The 22,412-nt window shown below is 41.2% G+C and overlaps 1 protein-coding gene across 1 annotated transcript; it reads right to left on the bottom strand.

The window, feature by feature from the left end:
- Window positions 1–17,704: 17,704 nt before the first annotated feature.
- Window positions 17,705–21,687, bottom strand: LOC136998744 (craniofacial development protein 2-like). Its single transcript, XM_067351853.1, has 2 exons — window positions 21,350–21,687; window positions 17,705–18,416 (listed from the first exon to the last, which is right to left on the bottom strand). The coding sequence occupies exons 1-2, from the start codon at window positions 21,685–21,687 to the stop codon at window positions 17,705–17,707; spliced, it is 1,050 nt and encodes a 349-aa protein (XP_067207954.1).
- Between the last annotated feature and the right edge of the window lie 725 nt (window positions 21,688–22,412).

Below are 22,412 nucleotides of genomic sequence, written 5' to 3'. Positions count from 1 at the left end.
TGTCGTCCGTGGGCGGTGGTGCGGCGGTGGGTCTCGGTGAGTCGATGTCTTCGGCGCTGTCCGAGGACATCTCGCCGAACAAATTTCTAACTGCTTGCCGTCGGTTAGCCATGATACTATTACTTTGGAAATGGGTCGCGAGCTCCTATTTATAGGCCGTGGAGGTCGGTCGTGTCGCGGACTGTGGTGTTTATCGGAAAACACCGGTGGAATGCGGTTAGAGAGGGGCGAAGTTTGTTTACGCGCGTGTCTGGACGGTTCGACATGTGCGTCGGCCGGCGGTGGGGGGGGGGCTGCATTGAGCGCGGTGACTCGGTTTATTACTCTATGGTCTGTCCTTCTTCTCTTTCTCTCTCTCTCCGGCCTGTTCCGCGGTATCGGTAGGCGCAGGTTTTAAATCTTGGATATGTACGTGGCGATGCCACTTTCCCCTAGCGTCGCGTAAGTCAACGATGACGGGCGAAACAATTTTCCGAACGGTTAAGGGGCCGATAAATTTGGGCGCGAGTTTGGCCGCGAATGCTTCGCCCCGATTGGACAAGGGACGGTCCCGCTTCCACACCCGGTCGCCGATTTGAGGTCGCCAGTCGCAGCGCCGTAGATTGTAGTGCCGTTCCTGGCGTTGGAAGGCACGGGCTAGGTGTATTTGGGCTAGCTCGAACGCCTCCTCTAGCCGCTGGCGGGTGACTTCCGGAGTCCCCTGGTGGTTTACCAGTTCGCGATCCTCTGGGCTGGGCCTGGCTAGCTCCCGCCCGTGAGTCAGGAAAGCCGGGTATATCCGGTTGCTTCGTGCCGGGCGGTATTGAGCGCAAATTGTAAGGCGTCAATGTGCTCGTCCCAATCCCGGTGACGCTCCTTTACATATTGGGCGATCATCGTCTTAATTGTGCGATTTGCCCGTTCTACTGGGTTACAGTAGGGGGCGTATGCCGGAGAGTTTTGGTGCTCGATCCCGAACGCGGCGAGCAGTTGTCGGAATTGGCGCGAAGTAAATTGCGTGCCGTTGTCGGATATCAGCTGCTGGGGGCACCCGTGTCGGTAGATGACTTGCTTGGTAACCTCGCGGGCCAGGTTTGGGGCCGTGGCTTGCCGTAATGGCACCATCTCCACCCATTTACTGAATCGGTCCTGGGTTGTTAGGAGCCAGGTATACCCTCTGGTTGATCGGGGCAGTGGTCCCACTAAGTCGACGGACACTTGCTGCCCGGGTGCGGTTACTAGCGTGGCGTGCAAGTCCCCAGCGGGTCGCTGCTGGGGCACCTTATATGCTAAGCAGGTGGGGCAGTGGCGGACGTATCTGGCGATCTCCCGGAACATCCCGGGCCAGTAATATAACTGGGCAATGCGGGCGATCGTTTTTGCTATGCCGAGATGACCGACTGTCGGAGCGTTGTGTAGGCGCTGTAGGATGTCCCCTCTTTGTTCCTTGGGGACGCATCGCTTCCACTGATTTGCGGCAGGAACGTCGCTAAAATCTAGGCTGTGTAACACGTGGCGGACGAGACGTCCCTCTCGGATCTTGTAATCGGGAAATTCTGTCGGGTGAGCCTGCACCCTAGCGAGGGTTCGCCGGTACCATCGGCAGGTAGGCTCGCGGTTAATCGCGCTAATTTGGGGCTCCCGGGATAACGCGTCTGCCACTTGGTTTTGGGTCCCGCGCCGGTACCGGATACTGAAGTCGAACTGCTGTAGTTCGAACAACCAACGTTCCAAGCGGCCGGTGGGTGCCTCTAGCTGTTGCAGCCATTTCAGAGACTTGTGATCCGTAAGCACGGTGAACCGATACCCCTCCAGATAGCCACGCATTCGACGGATGCCCCAGACTACCGCAAGGCACTCTAATTCAGTGGCGCTGTAGTTTCGTTCGGCGCCATTGAGTGTACGGCTGGCGTACGCAATCACGCGCTCCCCGTCGTTGAGCTGTTGCGTCAGCACGGCTCCGAGACCGTGTGAACTTGCGTCGGTCTGGAGCAGGAATGGTCTGGTAAAATCCGGACAGGCCAGTACTGGGGCCGACGTGAGAGCTTCCTTGAGGCGGAGGAATGAGTCGTTCTCTGCGTCCCCCCATGCCCATCGGGCGTTCTTTTTTGTGAGCCGCGTGATTGGGGCGGCCAATGTTGAAAAGTTCGGTATGAATCGTCGGTACCACGACGCCATGCCCAGGAATTGCCGAACCTTGCGTACGGTAGTAGGAGCGGGCCATCCCGTAATGGCGGTCACTTTCTCGGGATCGGTACGGATACCCCGCCGGTCGATGATGTGTCCGAGGTACCGGAGACTGTCCCGACAGAAATGACATTTGTCGGGGTTTAGCCGTAGTTGGGCCTCTCGTAGTCGGCGAAAGACTTCCGCGAGATGCCGGAGGTGTTCCTCGAAGGTACGGCTGGCGATTACAATGTCGTCTAGATATACTAAAACGTGGGGCTCTAGTTCCGGCCCCAAGACTGAGTCTAGCAATCTCTGGAATGTGGCGGGCGCCGAGTGTAGGCCGAAAGGCATTACTCTAAACTGGAATAAACCCTTTCCGGGTACGGTGAAGGCAGTCGCTGGGCGACTTTCCGGTGTCAATGGTATTTGCCAATGCCCGCTTTTGAGGTCCAACGTGGAAAGGTATCGGGATCCTCGGAGCTTGTCTAACGTGGCCGCTATGTGCGGTAACGGATAGGCGTCTTTGTCGGAGGCGGCGTTGAGCTTGCGGAAATCGATGCAAAATCGGTGAGTCCCGTCTCTCTTTTTGACTACCACCACTGGAGAGCTCCATGCACTACTAGAGGGCTCGATGACGCCCTCTGCTAGCATTTTTTCAACCTTTTGGTCGATGATGGCCTGCATGGCCGGATTCCGATGCCGATATCTTTGTTTGATCGGGGCCACGGGTTTTAGGCGGATGCGGTGTGCTACTCGGTTAGTAGGCCCCTTTATTTCTTTGAACGCGGGCAATTCTCTGTTTAAAAACTCGCTCAGACGAGTCTCTTCGTTGAGTGTGCGGCCGTTGAGGCCGGCAGTGATGACGCCGTTGGTTGAGCTTGGTCGTGGTTCAGTCGATGGCGGAGGGGGCAGGGTGAGCCCCATCTTGGCCCAAAGGTTGATCCCGATCAGGACTGGGCTGCCCAGGTGCGGTAATACAGAGAAGCGGTGGTGATAGGTCCGCCCCTAGAGTACTATCGGTAGTACGATGGTTTCGGTGATGGAGACGCAAGTCCCGTCGGCCAGATTGACCTGGTCGCTGGTCGGTTCCGAGTGGTACGAACCCCGTTCGCATTGTCTGGCTGTGTCGGGGTCGATAAACGACAGCTCGGATCCGGAATCGAGCAGTGCCCATCGGGTCTGGCCCAGGATCCTAATTCGTAGATGCGGTCGGGAATTGTAATTTAAGGGGAGTCGGGCTGGGCGACGGCCGCGACGTCCCCGGCCCGTTCCGCGTTTCCCGACGGCGGGTGACAATCCCGCGTGAGCACCCCATCTTTTCCGCAGCGGGAACAGAATTTTTTTGCTGGGCGCTTGCAATCCTGACGGGTATGCCCCCGTTGTTTGCAGCGCCAGCAGCACTCAGACCGACTGTAGGCGGCGGCGGCTACGGCGGGTTTGGCGCTCGGCGATGGTCCTGGACGGGAGTCGGTGCGGCGCCGGTTAATTGCCTCAAACTGGGCGGCCTTTACGCTTAGCTCGCTTATGCTGGTTGTCTCCGTGAGTTGAAGATACAGCTGGTAATCGGGCTTCATGTTCTCATACAGCTGTTCAACTTGGTCCCGAGGGGAATAACCCCCGGCCCGGCGCATCATTGTTAGTAATGCGGTGGCGTAGGCTTGGAAAAGTTCGTCTGAGCGCTGGTGACGGCCCTGTACGTCACGCTTTAGTTGCCGCTGATACCCCGGGGGTAAATACTGAGTCTTGAGGTGGTCGCGGAATTCGGCCCACGTGGTCCAAGCGCCGCAATTGTTCCTGTACCATAGGAGTGCATCGCCTCGTAATAGTTCTGGGAGCCCCAGCAGCAGCTGATCCTCCCGATATCCGTATCCGTGTCGTAGCTCCTCGACCCGCTCGAGGAAAGCGAGGGGATCTCTACCATCGAAGTGTAGGCCCCATTTTCGGATCTGGTTCATGACCTTAGCGTGGTCCATCACGGTCGGTTCGGGTGCGGTGGACGGGCCCGCGGTAGGGGTATTAGCTTCCAGTGACATGCTGCTACTCGGATCGGACGGGGTGGTACTGCGTGTCGCGAATAACGCGGGGTTTTGACTAACAAAGCGCCGGAGTCGCTTCCGTAATTCGTCGAGAGTATTTTCGGTTCGTAATCCGTGGGCGGACAGTTTCTCGATCGCGTGTCGTTTGGACAGGTAATCAATCCACCGGGGCATCGAATTTTATACCAGCCTGGACTTCCTACGGTCAGGTCCCTGTTCGGGCGCCATGTAACGGGGCTCCTTTCTCGACGCAGCGGATCGGCTCGCCGGAGTCAGGGTTCGAGAGAAGGGGAAGTCCAGACTGACGTAACTCGATTTGATCTAACTCAATTCTTTATTATTTCATCTTACTTACTTACTATATACAATGCTTGCGCTGCTGCGCTAAATCGCGTCGCGAGAGGGTAGGTAGATACCTTTACAATTCGCGTGCGGGGGGGGGGGGTTGCGTGGCTGCGCTAAATCGCGTCGCGTTTGAATACCGGTAATATTCCGGTCGCGTAAAGGAAGTAACCGCTCTTCGGCGGCGGAAGTCGCGGACGGCCGAACACCGGGAGCACCCTGGCTTCGGAGAGGGAGCAACCTCTCTCCGTCGGCGGGAATAGCGGAAAGTCGAACGCCGGAAGCACCCTGGCTTCGAAGAGGAAGCAACCTCTCTTCGTCGACGGAACTAGCGGTTGACTGCCTCGAGAGCTTCCTGAGGCAGTGCTTTGGTAGGACTTCGGATCAGGACAGGTGCCGTTATGCTGGCCGAGCCGGCTTTTATACCCGGCTCGGGCCTCCCATCCGCGAGTATCGGTCGCGCGGTGGGAGCGGTCCCCACGCTGGGGCGTCGCATGGGCGCGAGCGCTTGTGGGCGTCATAGGCGTCGAGCCTATCTTCGGGCGGTTGGGTGCTGTAGGGACGGTGTGTGAAACGCATCGTCACACATATATATATATATATATATATATATGTGTATATTGTGCTATGACGCACTGGTCAAAGATACTACGCACTCGTAACATCTCTCAATCCGGTCAAAAGACCACCATCCTATGTGAATTCAAATACGATGTACGGGTGGCGAAATAAAAGACCTACACATTGTCGCAAGACCAAGTCGGAAGGATCCTTTGTCGGAACAGACAATAAAAACGACGCAGGGCGACCATTAAATTAGAAAAAAGACCCTAAAGCAAAAACAAAGGGGGGGTATAAGTCCGGCCGATCTTTAGGCCGTTCATTAGAATCCAGAATTGTCAATCACGCAAACATTACATATCAAACATAATATCATTTCAAAGCCACATGAGAAACAGAAAAAAAAGATTCCATACGGGCTCAGCAAAATCTCACGTAAATATCTTCATAAAAAAGATCTTCGTAAATATAAAACTTAGAATAAATAAAAACAAAAAAGAGAAGAAAAAAGTGGTTTTGATGGTCGCTTTCTTTTTCCTTCCTCTTAATTAAAATAAGTTAAACCTAATTAAAAATACTAGATACGTGATCCACCATACACTCTTGCGCAATGGAAAGAAAATTTCATAGATTGCAAATGTTGTGCACCCCCAACATTTGTCTAACACGGGGGGTGTTACGTTCTACGTCCTGTGCGGACCTTTCCCTTGCACAAGTTTTTCACGACCATTCGGGAAAATTCAAAGAAACGTTCCGAGAATATTATTTTAATGACTTAAGATCCCGAATGTACTATAATAATCTTTTAGGCCTTCAATCGAAAATTTGTCGAGATAAGACACGCGACCGCGATAGTAGACTTTGAATTTTTGCCGACAGAAAAGCCGACGGAACGATAAACATGTCATTCGAGCAATCCATCTATTAATCTTCAAACAACCTTTTTTATCTTATTTTTATTAACAACCCCTTGGAAGGAATGTCTCCCTTCCAAAACCTAAAATTTCGAGTATAAAAGGAAGACACCCACCCGTAAAGCAGGCAGTTAATATAGTTCTCTCAACATCTCTGAATCCAGCTCAATTATTATTGAATCTTAGTTCATACCTTAATATATTAGAAAAACCGATTATATCTCAAAGTGCTTGTATATCAATAATTATAGTAAACGTGTTTGTTAAACGATATTTCGACTAAAACCATTTCTCACACATTCAACCTACCCCCGCCTCATTCCTAATTGTTTCTTCAGATCAGCACTCAGTATCGATATTTTTGGTGCGGACCACCGCACGTGGTATCGATTTCTGTATCCCCGCGTATCGTGGTGCGGCCCACCGCACGCTTTACGCCTGGAATTTCTGGACTAACATAAAATTCCTTTTTTATCCCTAAATCCAAAACTCGTCGCGGAGGAGTGAAGTACCGCGCGCGGCAATTGCTTCATATTAAACCAACCTCCGAGCAATATTCGTTATACACCGGTGTGAATACGGACCACTGAACGATCCAAGAAGATCCAAATATATTTCCAGAACATCCAAGTAGTAAGTCAAAACTTCATAATTAAATAATTATTAGTTGTAAGACCTCTCGCCTTCCTCTTCTACCCCCCCCCCTTCCCTTTAAATATCGCACGAGGTTCCATCCTTGGGAAAAGGAGGAGTTAAGTCTCTTGACCAGAAAACGGAACCACGAACGATTGGTTAAGGCCTCTAACAGGGTAATATTGATCTTTACGATCGTTGACCTGTTTTCAGCCAAAGAAAATCGTTCGGCTCGCGCGGTCGCCTCTCCTCATACCGACCAGCGAGCAAACGCCATAAAATACTTTTATGGTTGCGTCCGCCCGTATGCCTGACCCTACCCCTTTCCCTCCAGGTTAGGACGTAACAACATCAATTTATCCAATGAAATTGATGCGACATCACCATATAATATTACCAATGATAGTATCCCATCAATGAATGTGAAAAGTACACGTAAAAGTGCAAAGAAACGCAATAATACGTAAATTTATATCTAATGTTGACTGTTCTGTTGGCGCGCGCGCGGGTGTTTGGAGTATTCAACAAAAATCAAATACTTACGTTTTTTGTCGTTTCTAAATATAATTTAATTGTACATACAATGTATTTGATTTAAGTGTTAATATGCAATTTTATCTTTAACTACCCGAGTAGAAAATGGTTACGGTTTGCCTGAATTTTATTCCGGGCGCTATCAGGAAATTTTCCGGCATGTCTTATTGTGGAAAGCCTGATCCGGCTCTGTCAACGCCGGATAATGGCTGCTCTATTAGCGCCAAATTCAGGCAATCCTAACAGTGCCCTCATCAGGTTTTCTCTAAAATTCTTTATCGAATGTGCGCATGACCATTTTATGAACCTAACCTTACCTAACTATTATATGATGGTTAAGCTAGTTGACATTAAGAGTTTAATAAACAGTTTAATTTACAGTTACGTTACAATATCGTATAGTGCGTATCATGTATATTGTGTTTGAAATAAAGTAATAATCATACAGAATAGATCATACAGAAAGAAATCGGAAATTAACACGAATGCGTGTTAAAAGATTTCGTGCAATTCGGAAACAAGGTACGTACATATACTATATTATTATTTGTAGATAAAGTTACTATTTTTTTATAAATGTTCTGAAGCTGTAAACTTGTTCTCAAATCTAGAAACATATATTCGAATATTTCGAATCCGTTTTATTGGATCTGAATGTAAATTATAATAGTTTAATTTGAGAAACAATTTTGAACAGTTTAGATTAACCGCAAAGATCATTTAAAGGATTATTCATACAAAAATTGATTTTAGATGAAAATTATTCAATATCAAAACCATCGACATCTACGGTTAGTAAAAAACGCTGTTTATCAATGGAAAATTTTGATACAAATAAAAGCTCTGATAAAAGTCAAGAGAACTGTCAGATGCCTTATATAAGTGGAAGTGCTAATGAAGAAAATATAAATGAAATTGACAGCAGCGTTGGGTAAGTAAATATATATATATATATATATCTTTATTTTTCAGCTTTTTTCATTCTACGTGTGTTAAAGATGGCACTTATGTGTTATATCTTATAAAAGCTCGTTTTAATACTGGTAGATAATCTTTTATATTATCATATTTATTGCTATAAAGGTAATTTTTAATAATCGAAACTATACTGTTAGACTGTGCTATGTAAAAGTTCTTTGTCCTGATTAGTCAAATTTTAATCTTTAATCTTCAATTTCAATTTTTATATTTAAAATTAACATATAATTAAAAGGCCTTATGAAAAAAGGTTTTTCAATTATATATTTTAATCAATTTATTCAGATTATATGTACTGAAGATATAGTTATGTATTGATCGAAATAATTGAAAAATAAAAAAAAAGACTTTTACAAAATAATATCCACGTTTCATGCTTTGAATTCCACATTCTTTTTTAATTGTTTTATTTATATTGAATTATTAAATTTGTGAGGGGCCTAGTTAATGATATATGTTATGTTAGTGTTGAAGTTGGCGCTCTAGCCAATAATCTAAAAGGTCCTTAGACAGGAAGATCCGTTAATGCATTATTATGTCTTTTGTTTTATTTTAGTCTCGAACCACGCTCTGCTACTTCCGTTTCCTTCTTCTGGTAGAAACTCGCTTATAGAAAGAATGTTTCATATTGTAACAGAATATTATATTGTATTTCTTATTGTTTGGTATTAAACTGTGTGTTTCAATAACCGTTCTCAGATTATTTGAAACCCATAATAAAATAACAGGTTATGGGCCCAGATAATCCATTCACTGTGACACAATAGAAATAAGGTTAAGTACGGTCCTATTCGAGTCAATCTTTTGATAACCGGTCAGAGGTTAGTTTTTTTTTTTCTTTGGGAACCTCGATCATTGCAAGACGACCGAAAATGGATAAGTTAACGTTACCAAAATTCAATGGACACGAATTCAGTGTTTGGAAGTTCCAGATGGAAACGGTTCTTGAGTTTTAATGTCTGATGGGTGTGGTTGATGGTACTGAGCTTAAACCAGAGGATGCAGTAGCCGCAGATATATGGCTAAAGAACGATAAAAAGGCTCGCATGTTAATTGGTCATGCATTAGAATCAGCACAAGTTCGTCAGGTTATGAATTTAAAAACAGCTAATGAAATGTGGATGCGATTACTATCATTGTATGAACTAAAGAATTCGACGTCAGTTCATCTTTTACTACAAAAATTCTTCGAGTATAAAATGGAACCAGGAACGAGTGTCGCTACTCATGTTTCAACGATAGAAGAAATGGCAAAGCAGCTTGAGGATCTTGGCCATAAGCAATCAGAAATATCACTCGTAACAAAGGTATTGCACTCGCTACCAAGCAGTTTTCGACATATTATCAGTGCCTGGGATTCAATGCCATAAAATGAGCAGACAATGACAAATCTTCTTCCACGTTTACTCAAAGAAGAAATGCTTAATGTCAGCATGTCCAAATTAAAAATCGAGGATAATGATTCCATAGCGTTATATGGCAAGCATAAAAGGAATACAAAAACGAACAGAGACACTTCAGCTAATGAACAAAAATATAACAAAATAAAATTCAGCGGACATTGTCATTACTGTAAGAAAAAGGGACATAAGATATCTGACTGCCGAAAGTTACAAGCGGAAAAGAAACAAGAACAGGCAAATTCGGCCAGTGTTAAGCCAAATGGAGAAAAACCAGCAGCTTTCTCAGCAATATATTCATCATCGGTTAATCAACAGGATTTATGGTTTGCTGATTTAGGCGCCAGTGAGCACATGACGAACAGAAAGGAATGGTTTGAAACCTTTCAACCAATGAGCAAAGGAGAGATGAATATAACTCTTGGCAATGGGCAAATCGTACACGCAGCTGGACGCGGCAATATTCGCATTGAGTCAATTGTTCAAAGTAATAAATTTGAAAATATTTTAACTAATGCTTTGTATGTTCCAGGTATCAACAAAAATTTATTTAGCATTGGATCAGTTACTGATAAAGATATATAGAGGCTAAACTAGTAAAAGACAAGTTGATTCTGTATTTAAATAATCAGAAAAGAGCTATTGGAAAAAGGATCACTAACAAGCTATATGTAATGGATTGGACTGTAAAGATACCGGTTGAATCAAATTACGCAAGTTCAAAAATATGTTCTTTGAATACTTGGCATGAACGTTTTGGACATATCAATTTTCAGACTCTTAAGGAGATTGCTCAAAGCGTAACAGGTTTTAATTGCATTGATGTTAACAGCAATAATAACAATCGATTCTGTGAAGCATGCATTTTTGGAAAACAAAGCGGAAGCCATTTAATGAATCAACGAATTGAGCAAAAGCACCTGGAGAACTGGTTCATTTTGACATTTGTGGTCCAATGTCAGTAGACTCAATCAATGGCGACAAGATAATGGCAATATTTGTTGATGATTACAGCGGCTTGATTATTACAAAACCAATGAAAGCAAAGAGTGATATAGTTGAAGCTATCGAAAATGTATTAGCTATTGCATCTGCCAGCGGACACCAGATTCGTCGTATGAGATCGGACAATGCAAAAGAATTTACATCAAGTGAAGTCAAGAAGTTAATGCAAACCAACAAAATAATACAAGAGTTCTCAACAGCTTATTGTCCACAACAAAATGGTCGTGTCGAAAGACAAAATCGAACCATTGTCGAAATGGCTAGAAGTATGTTAGCAGCGGCGGATCTACCATTAACTCTATGGGCGGAAGCTGCAAGGACTGCAACACATATCAAAAATCGTGTTCCTCTTAAACGACTCAATAATTGAACACCAAATGAAACTTGGACTGGAAAATTACCGGATGTTAGCTATTTTCGTATCTTTGGAAGTAAAGCTTACATGTTGATAGACAAACAATTCAGAACAAAATTTAAAAAGAAATCCAAGGAAATGGTGCTTGTTGGATATGAATGAGGTCAAAAAGCATATAGACTTTGGGAACGCGGCACACGTAAAATAGTTACAGCAAAAGATGTCGAAATTGTTGAAAATACACCAAAGCAAACGGCTATCATTATTGAAACTATACCTGAAACTATTGATTCTTCAGTTCAACAAACAGAAGAAAAAGATGTTCAAGAACTTATTCAAGAACAAACAGAACCTATTGCATTTCGTACAAAAAGCAAGAATCAAGAGAGAAAAATATTAGAAGATGATGAAGAAGATCACACTCTAATGGCTGAAGCACTAATAGCCGAAGGAGCTCCAACTACGTATGAAGAAGCAATAAGTTCATCAGCTTCAAAACAATGGGAGGCTGCAATGGCTGAAGAACTTCAAAGTCTAGCTAAAAATGACACATGGGAGTTAGTTGATCTTCCAGCTAAATGTAAAGCAATTCAAAATAAATGGATTTATCGTATTAAAACAAATTCAGACGGATCGATAAATAAATATAAAGCACGTCTCGTAATAAAAGGATGTCTGCAGAAGCCTGGTGTAGATTACCATGAAACATTTTCTCCAGTAGCCAGATTTGAGTCAATTCGGATTCTATTAGCATTGGCAGCAGTTAAAAATTATGAAATAGTCCAATTTGACATCAAGACTGCATTTTTGCATGGAAATTTAAAAGAAAAAATCTTTATGTTTCAACCATCAGGATTTGACGATAAAAGTGGTCGAGTTTGTAAACTTAAAAAGAGCTTATATGGACTTAAGCAGGCACCACGACAATGGCATGAGAAATTTGATAACTTCCTTAAGAAATTCAATCTGAAACCTACAGATTACGATAGTTGTGTGTATACAACAGCAAATGGTGAATTACATTTGGCATTATATGTTGACGACGGCTTACTGATCGGAAAAACAATGGCTACAATTGAATATTTATTAATCAAATTACAAAATAAATTTGAGATCACTACAACGTCGGACAATTATTATCTCGGACTGGAAATTGAACGAGACAGACAGAACAGAAAAATTAAGATACATCAATCTACATACACAAAAAATATACTCAAACGTTTCAAGATGGATTCGGCTAATGCTACATCTACTCCTATGGACGTACATACAATATTAAAGAAGAATGTAACCATTGATGGTCAAACAGGACCTATCACAGATGCACCATATTGGCAAATAATCGGCTCAATAATGTATCTGGCAGTGGGAAGCAGGCCTGATATTATGTTTGCTGTAAGCAGGATAAGTCAATTTTTTAACAACCATTAAATGATCATTGGAAAGCAGCTAAACGTATTCTTAAGTATTTACGAAGCACTATTGATGTTGGTATCGAATTCAGCTCAAATAATTGTTCAAACATATTGACTGCATATTCTGATGCAGACTATAGATTCTGCACAGATTCAAGAAAATCAATCAGCGGCGTAATAGTAATGTTAAATAACGGTCCAATAATTTGGAGCAGCAGGAAGCAAAGTGTTGTAGCCACTTCTACTACAGAAGCCGAGTATATTGCAGCACATGATGCAGCCAAAGAAGTGATTTGGGCTCGAGGTCTTTTAAAGCAACTAAATGTTGAGCAAGTACAACCTACTATACTTTACTGTGACGACGCAGCGGCAGAACAATTGATAAAGAATCCAGTTTATCATCGTCGAACTAAACATATTAACATAAAGTATCATCATATTCAACAGATAGTAGAGAATTATCAGTTAGACGTTCGACATGTAGCAAGCAAGGAGCAACTAGCTGATTTGCTGACAAAGCCATTAACTCGCGACAAATTTATAGCTAATCGAAACCTTATTAATTTAACTTAGTTATTGACTATAACGAGTGGGAGTGTTGAAGTTGGCGCTCTAGCCAATAATCTAAAAGGTCCCTAGACAAGAAGATCCGTTAATGCATTATTATGTCTTTTGTTTTATTTTAGTCTCGAACCACGCTCTGCTACTTCCGTTTCCTTCTTCTGGTAGAGACTCGCTTATAGAAAGAATGTTTCATATTGTAACAGAAAGTTATATTGTATTTCTTATTGTTTGGTATTAAACTGTGTGTTTCAATACGTAATTAAGTGAGTAACCGCTCTCAGATTATTTGAAACCCATAATAAAGTAACAGTTAGTATTATCAAAAAGATGTCATTTTGTCATCAACGATGACTGATATATATTTAAATTTAATTCCAGATATTATAGTTGCTGAATACAAAAATAACCATTCACAAGCTTCGCCAGTCACTGAGAAATATGTATTTGCAAAAGCGTGGCCGCGGTAATTAATAGCGCAAAATTGGGAGGGCCATCGGCTATTTAGAGCCAAAAAAGACAGTACAACAAAAAACACGGAGGATACTTCATCAGATAAAGACAACTAGATGTCTTAGCAGGTTTTTATCATATTTTATTGTCCAAATTTTTATTTTATTTTTTATTATACTTATATTTTGATAATTTTTTTTTTAGTTAGTATTTGTTGCTAAATTATTTTTATATTTTTATTTTGGATTATTTTTATATTTTTAATATAAAATTAGATATATTTAAAATTTTTTAAATATACTTTTAATAAATATAAATACTTTTAATAAATTGGACAAAGCAATGTTTAAAAAGTAAGAACTTTATATTTTTTTATTTAAATATTATGTTTTTTTCGTTAATTTTCTTTGGTTATTTTTGTTAACGTATATTGCCGCTTATATATTATACAGTTAATATATGTTATATATATTATATTTAATACATTTTTTTTATTATATGTGTGTCAATAATACTTGTTTGTGATTTTGAAACTTACACACATTTTATATATTATATAAATAAATACATATATTATGTAAATAAAAAAAGTCTAAAAATCAATTCTTTAACCTTCTTCTCCTTTTCCTTCACAGGCCCTTATTGGGGCCTTATAAATGCCTGATCAGGGCCATATAGAACGTATCGTTACATTTTGATCAGGCGCCTTATCAGGCTGCCTTAATAGAGCCTGATGAGGCAATAAGGCAAAAGCTAACATGCCCATACTAAGGCCGTATTTCATTTTCTACTCGGGTACTAGCGATATAAAAAAATTTTGCACACAAAAGTTACTTTGTTTAAAGATGCCTATGCAATAATCTAAATTGAAGTTTTATATCATTTGTTCTTCAAGATCGCTTTAATATAAATTTTGTTTTGTTAAATAGACTGATATATATGATTATTATGCGATATATTAATCATATTTTATTATAGACCATTATCGTATCATTAAAAAACGAAATTGACCTTAGTGTAACCTTGAGTAACGAATGATATAAAATTATATTTTAGATCATCGCAGAAGCACTTTAAATAAAGTAACTTGTTTGAAGAACTTTTCCATATCTCTAGTAATTAACGAAATGATAACGTGTTAACACTTGAACCAAACACACTGTTACACATATTAAAAAACAATAATGCAGTAATACTAATAAGCTTACAATAATGTAATATTAATAATATTGTTTTCATAGCTCCATCATATGGCCGTACAAGACACGTTTGTTGGACGGAAGGAGAAAAACAAATCGTCATGGAACACTTTGGCGATTGCATAACAGACGCAAAGTTGCCGTCTATAAAAGCGATTCAAGAAGTTATTGCAAGAAATCCTTGTTTACAAAACCGATCTGCTTCAGTCGTGAAGACATGGATCAGTAACCAACAAAGAATTAATGTTCGAAGAAATGTTTGATGTTGTAAGAATTAATTAAGAAAGTGATAGATTCTTCTATCTAGTTTTATCTTTTAAGAAAATGTTGTAAGTTTTAAAAAGAATGATTCAGTTGTTATAAATAAGGAAAAGATTTGTTTACCCAGATAACATTTTGACATCTAATGTATATACATTACACATACATCTGTGGATATGACATATCCTACGTACATACAGTGATACACAAACGTGCACAGACGTATACTGGATATCGTAGGTATGTGCAAATGCAATGCGCTGTATGTGCATTGTATATCCATACAATATATATGTGTATATATGAGGTATATTCCATATATTTTCGTGAGAAGTATATGACAGATAATTTGCATATACACTGAATATTTATTTCATATCCAATGTATGTAAACTGCATATATATCTATATGGACATGACATTCTATGTATATACAGTGATCTACAAACGAGGCACATTGTATTGATATGTACGTATCGTAATGTGCATTCTATTTGTATGTACATTTTGAAGACATTCAATGTACATTTGTAGATCATTTGTAGATCACTATACATACATAGAATATATGTTATAGCCACACATGATGTATATACATTATACATAAATTTTTTTTTTTTTTTTTTTAATCCTTTTATCTCCTTAAGTGGAGCATAGGACGTCAACGAGCCTCCTCCATCTTATTCTATTTGAGGCAATCACTTTTATCTCTGCCCAGCTCTTTCCTAGTGTTTCTAGTTCTTTGTTGACCGTTCTTCTCCATGTCATGGCAGGTCTTCCTCTCTTGCGTTTTCCTTGCGGATTGTATTCCATGGCCATGCGAGTTATATCTTGTGGGTCCTTTCTCAGTGTATGGCCGATCCATTTCCACTTTCGTCGACGGATTTCGATGTCGATTTCTTCCTGATTGGATATATTTATGAGTTCTTCATTTGTTATTGTTTTTGGCCAGAATATTCTCAGGATCCGTCGTAGGCATTTGTTCACAAAGGTTTGGATTTTCTTCGTTATCCCTTTCGTAGCCTTCCAAGTTTCGCAGCCATATAGCAATACCGATTTGACGCAGGCGTTGAAGAGTCGGAGTTTGCGTGTGTTAGACATTTTTGAACTTCTCCATATCTTGTTGAGTCGGAAGAAAGTTTGTCGGGCCTTGTTTATTCTTTTATTGATGTCTATGTCGGTGCCTCCGTCTTTGGCGATTACGCAACCAAGATATACAAAGTTGTTGACTTCTTCAATTGTGTGTCCTACTACAGAAATGGGTGCGTTTTCCTTTGTTCCCATGCGCATCACCTTGGTTTTATTAATGTTAATTTTTAGTCCAACCTCTGCTGCGCATCTTTGTAATGCTGAAAGTCTTCCTTGCGCGTCACTGTACGTGTGTGATAGCATCACGATGTCATCCGCATAGTCAAGATCGTTGAGCCGGTGGGTCAGCAGCCATTGTATCCCGCCTGCTGCTTCTTGGTTGCATTTTTCCATCACCGTGTCTAGCACCATTAGGAACAGCAACGGCGATAGAACGCAACCCTGGCGGACACCTCTGTTGATCTGGAAGGCGGGGCTCATTTTCCCTTTGAAGAGGACATTACATTCTGCGTTATTGTATAGCTCTTTTATAAGCCTTGTTATTTGGGCTGGTACTCCAAATTTCTCAAGTGCCTTCCAGATAGCCGGTCTTGTTACGGTGTCAAATGCTCTCTCGAAGTCCACAAATGTCATGTACAGTGGTGAGCTGAATTCCGCTGATTGCTCCACAATAATGCGAAAGCTGTTTATATGATCGATACAGCTGCGACGGGGCGAAATCCTGCCTGCTCGTTCCTCAGTTTCTCGTTGACGTGAGCTGCCAATCTCTCGTGAATAGTAGATGCAAGGATCTTGGTTATTGTGTTCAGGAGGGCTATTTCACGCCAGTTTTTACACTCGCGTAGATCGCCTTTCTTTGGTATTGTGATGATTAGCCCCTGCTTCCATGACTTCGGAATGTTGCCTGTGTTCCAAACTTCTGCCAGGATGGGCGCAAGCATCTCTGCCGCTAAGGTTAAGTCGGTTTTGAGCAGTTCCGGTACGATGTTATCACTACCAGCAGCTTTGTTGTTCTTGAGCTTTTTTATTGCCGTTCTAATTTCAGTAGTTGATGGTGGTTGTGTGCTGATACGTGATGATGACGGGTAGTCGATGTTTTGATTTTCGTTTGTTGGGTCATCGTATTTGAAGAATTCTGCCCATCGGTTAAGTTGTTGTTGCTCCGTAGTGAGAATGCGACCATCAATGCTTTTGATTGGTGGGATGCTCGTAAACTGGCCAGTAACCCTCCTGATGCACTGATACATTCCGCGCACATCTCTTCGTTCTGCTGCTGATTCTGCGTCAATAATGATTTTTTCCTCGTATTTGCGACGATCTTTTCTCGCCATTGTCTTGATTTGTTGTTCTATGTCATTATATCTTGCGAGAGTTTCTTCATCCCGATTCTGATTTAGTCGTAAGTTTAGCGTTCTTCTTTGTTCTATTAATTCCCAGGTTTTATTGGTAATCCATGGCCTACGAGTATTGTCTTTGAGCCCGATGATTTCGGTTGCAGTTTCAATGTATGCTTCCTGCACTGCTTCCCATTTCTCCCTGGCGTCTACCTCAGGATTTATTTCCATTTTGGCTGCAAGGGTTTCACAGAAGTTTTGGTGGACGCTCTTGATCTTGAGTTTTTCCGTATCAAATTTCTTTCGACTTATTCTTGATGTTATTATTCTCATTGGTTTTATGCGTATTTTTGCCACAACTAGCTTATGATCGCTGTACATGTCTGCACTGCGCATTGTCCGTACATCCAGGAGGGAGTTCAGAGAGCTTTTATTAATTAATACGTGATCGATTTGGTTGCGTGTTATTCCGTCTGGTGATTGCTATGTATATTTGTGGATGTCCTTGTGCGGAAAACGCGTACCCCCGATGAAGAGATGGTTGGCCATACAGAGGTCGATCAGTCGTTCGCCGTTGTTACTGCGTGTTTCTCCGAGTCCGTGGAAGCCCATTATTTCAGTGAGGTTGTTATTATTGCTGCCAATTTTCCCGTTGAAATCGCCCATAACAATTCTGACGTCTTTCCTATGCACTGCGGCGATTGTTGATTGCAGTTGGTTATAGAAATGATCTTTTCCATTGTCGTCCGTTGCCTCCGTTGGTGCGTAGCATTGAATGATTGTTACATTGCGATTTTTTGTTCGAAAGCGGGCGGTGATAATTCGGTCGGAGACTGGGTTCCATCCTATTAGTGATCTTTTTATTTCGGTTGTCATGATAATCCCGACCTCGTTGATGTGAGAGGTTGAGTTGCCCGAGAATATCATATAGTGATTATCTGGTGTTGTTATATCACCGCTGTCTTTCCACCGTACTTCGCTAAGGCCCAAGATCTTGGTTTTACACCTGGTCATTTCCCTGGCCAGCTGTGCTAATCGGGATGCCTGCGCCAATGTCCGGATGTTCCATGTGCCAATTCGTATGCCTTTTTGATTGCCAAGAGTCGTTGCCGGTGATTCCGTCCCATATCCGAGGCTCGTGTCCGTTTCTCGAATCGTTTGCTTTCGGACTTGCGGGTGATTGGCCCACAGAGTCCTATCCAGCCGTCAGAGTTGTGCTGACTGTCGGTTGGCCGGAACAAACCGGTGGGGGTCGATTTTATTTTTATTTTTATTTTTCGTTTCTACTTGAGTTCTTGGATGGGTTTGAACTCGGACCTCCTACACGAAGAACAGGCACCCTACCATGTCTGCCACGACCGCCACATATACATAAATTTAATGTCGAATAAATATTTAGTCTACATACGAAAATACTTTGTATGTACCTTATATATTTACAACAATTATATTTGTATTTCATAAATACATAATGGGTACTTTTGTATGCATACTCTGCATATTGAAATAGGTAAGGAAAGATTAAAAGTTTATGCAAAGAAATATACATATTTAAAAAAACGTTGTTTTTATTTAAAACATTGTTGATAAGGGTTACAAAATAATTGAATTAAATTTATAATTATTTTACATTTGATTTCAAATTAAATTAATAATTACATTTTTTTAATAATTAATTAATTAATAATTACATTTTTTTAAATTTTTTTTATTGTTTTCAACTCTGATTATAAGTGTAATAGTGGGAAAGAAACGTATTGCCCTCTATATAGTAGAATTATTAACTTTCTATTTATGTCATCAATAAATCACATTTCAAGTAAATTGTTATTCCTTTTTATATACTGTATGTCAAATGAAGATGAACCACATGGCTTGGAGTAAAAATCATTTTGTAAACTATAGTTATAACCTAAAAAAACTGCTGAATTTTTATGAGTAACAAAATTTTTTATTTCAATTATTGTTTTATCTTTCAACTCTACAAATCGGTCAGCAATTCTATTAATATTTAAACAGTATTCGGTAGTTTTAAGTTTTGTGTATTGAGGAGGATTACAAGTATATATTAAAGGACCATCAAAATGTTCCATTAACAATTCTGTAGGCAAATTATTATTAGTATTCTTAGTAAGTCGTGAAATATTATTCTCTTCAACGATTCGACGAACAACTTGTAAGGGCAGGGAAGTTTTATGAACCATCCTTTTTAGCTTTTGCATAAAATTTTCAAATGGAAAAGCACTGAAGTTATCTAGTGAACCGAATAATCTTACACAATCGCTCAAGTGCAAAAAATTATGTATATTATGTGAAATGAAATCTGGACCATAGATTTGAATAGAATTAATAATAAAATGCTTCATGAGCAAGAAATAAAATGTTCATACTTTGAATAATAATTACTAATTAAGATAGTGCTCGCCAAACTGAGTGTAATAAAATTATTGTACACTTTAGAAGGCAGTACTTGCTTTAAGACTATTGGGCCTGTATATAGTAAAAAAAAGTCTGAATTCAGTTGCTTTATATCGCTTGCATTCTACTATAGATCGAGGTTTCCTTAAAAATTTACAAGGAATATATTTTTTTAGTTTGAAAAACAAATTAGTAATATTATTAACATTTTTTGCACATAATTTGTGAGGAGGTTTACCAGATATCCACCCATAGCGTCTATTGCACAACAATCTTTTAGTTCCGCCTAACAAAAGATTATGCATATAGTCCAAGGGCACATTATCAATAATATCAAAGCCTGGAATATTAATGAAAAGAGTTTTACCAATGTGATGTTCTGGATGAAGTTTATTTCTAAAAGGATTATTTGTTCTTTTTACCTTATCTTTTAAAATTTTCCGTTTCAATAAAACAAATAACATTGTTAATCATTTCTCCTTCTTGATTGCACTTTGTGCAAGAAAAGTAGTCTGAATGACTTTTAAGTGATAGAACAAATGATTTTACATGTGTATCACAGATTAACATTAAAATTTTAAAATTGCATGTAACAGTTTTGATTAATATGCCATTTGTTGTTAACTTAGCACATTCATTAACAAAATCGAATAGAAAATTATTAGAATTCGATTTTTCATTTCCATGATAGAGAGCTACTAAGAAAACTTTATTTTTAAGAGCTTCAATTGATTTGACGAAACACAAAATAGGCCAAAACGAAGTTGCAGAACTTTTACTCAAAGGTAGCCCATCAATATTAACTGCAAGAGAAAACTCTGTACTGGACGTTACATTTATATTAAGAGTAATGCATAAAGAATTTAATATTTCAGCCATCCCGAAATAGTGAAATAAACCAGATCCCAATTTTTTACAATATGATTTGTTAGGCGTTTTTAAAAGAGTGCGAGGATCTGCCGGTAAATTGTTGGTGCAATAAGAAGAATCTTAGCGCAGAATAGTAAGCAGTTTTTCCAGTGCAGACAAACTAATGTTGCTTTCCATAGCCCATTTAACAATTTTTGAAGATAACTGTTCACTATTTTCGACATGATCCGAACACAAACTTGTATCTTTAATTATGCTATAAGAACTATGGGTGGGTTGTTTGTTGAATGTCGAGTTATCAATGTCTAAATAACTGAAACCAGTGTTCTCAGTATCAGAATTACAATCAACTTTATTATTTGAGTCGCTGTAACGATTGGTTTTATCAATTTTATTCTCAACCGTTAAATTTTGAACATGAAATTGATAAGTACTGTTAATAATTGCTACAGATTGCTTTACCTTTTTTTTAATATATCGACAGCATTTTTTTCCGAAACTCTTTTTTTTATTCATCTTGTAACGGTGCAGCCCGCAAGCTGCATCGTTACGGCTACGAACCGTCCATCGTCCGTAGCCCACCAAGGGCGCATCGAGCGCCGATAAAACTTTGTCGAAAACAACGGCGGTCAAGCGCCGAACGGACCCCCACATCCGACCGTTCCGAAATTCCGTTAGTGGGGGCCCGCCGCCGAAACCGCCGATGCTTGCCGATCCGAAGTCAGTCGGTCGCCAGCCGGCTATAAAAAAGGCTCGGCTGTACGTCTTTTCACCAGATCCTGTTTGCTGCTAGACAGCGAAAATCTCTCTACGAGCGTTCTCGTAGTCCGCCGAGCGTACTCGGCTTCTATACCTTTTTCCAGCACACGAGCGTTCTCGTGCACCGCCGAGCGTCCTCGGTATTCTTGCCTCAGCATACGAGTGTTCTCGTATACCCGCCGAGCGTACTCGGCTCCTCTAGGCACCGATCTTTGTGCAACGGGCATTCCCGTGTACCTAGCCGGATTGCCGCTCTGAGTCCGCTTTCGTACGAGCGTTCTTGTACTCCCGCCGAGCGTACTCGGCTTCCTGATCCAAATATTGCGTTTCTTTGCCGGGACTTCGAATCGTAATCCTTCCGGCAGGCAAAACCGCGTCGACCAATCCGCGCCGCCGAGCAGTCCGTATCGATCTATCATCGAACGGACTCGCGACACTCTACGAACGCACTCACCGACAGGCGCTCCGTTGTGTGCCAACTGTTACGACTCGATCGCACGGCGCTTGCGCCGATCGTTCCGCCGATCGCACTAAGACGGCTCACGTCAAAATTTATCATATTTCACCGTTGCTTTTATACTTATCTCACCGTTGCTTTTATACTTATTTCGCCGGTGCTTTTATATTCATTTCGCCGTACCTTTATATTCTTCTCGCATCACAATCATACATCGCATTTATACAAATTTCACCAAGTACATTTATCGCAATCATACATCGTATGTCACACAGTCATCAGACTCATTATTTGAATAAACACATTTTCTTATTTATTATTAACATTCACGTGCATTCTTTCTTGACGTACCCCCAATCAAACGAACCTGGATTCCCGCGAGCTATACCGCGTCCGAAAAAGCTCATACGGTTACAACAACTCCCCAAGGATGAGTAAGAGACCGGAAGCCAGTGCACCGGATGTCCAATTTTCGGTGTCCGTGCCATATGCTGACCTCCCGGGGGAACTCGGGGCTTAGAGGGCACGCCCGGTCAGCGGAGCCGCAGTGGGTCGTGGGATCAACCAAAAATGTTGCACCTTTTCTTCAAAAAAGATTTAATTCATCGGGAGGAACATCTCGCACCCGCGAGACTAAATCTCGCATTCGCAAGACTAAACTCGCATTCGCGAGGATGGGCGGAGCGA

Source organism: Linepithema humile, chromosome 3, assembly GCF_040581485.1.
Source record: "Linepithema humile isolate Giens D197 chromosome 3, Lhum_UNIL_v1.0, whole genome shotgun sequence".
NCBI lineage: Eukaryota > Metazoa > Arthropoda > Insecta > Hymenoptera > Formicidae > Linepithema > Linepithema humile.
Note: the sequence above shows the minus strand (reverse complement) of the source record. Positions and strands in the feature narration are given on the sequence as shown.

Bases quoted from the DNA above. Each gene is read 5' to 3' on its own strand.
- LOC136998744 (XM_067351853.1), bottom strand. From the start codon at position 21,687: ATGATAGATCGATACGGACTGCTCGGCGGCGCGGATTGGTCGACGCGG. The intron at 18,417-21,349 runs GTACGCTCGGCG...ACGGCTGGATAG, and splicing joins GAAAAAGGTATAGAAGCCGA to GACTCTGTGGGCCAATCACC.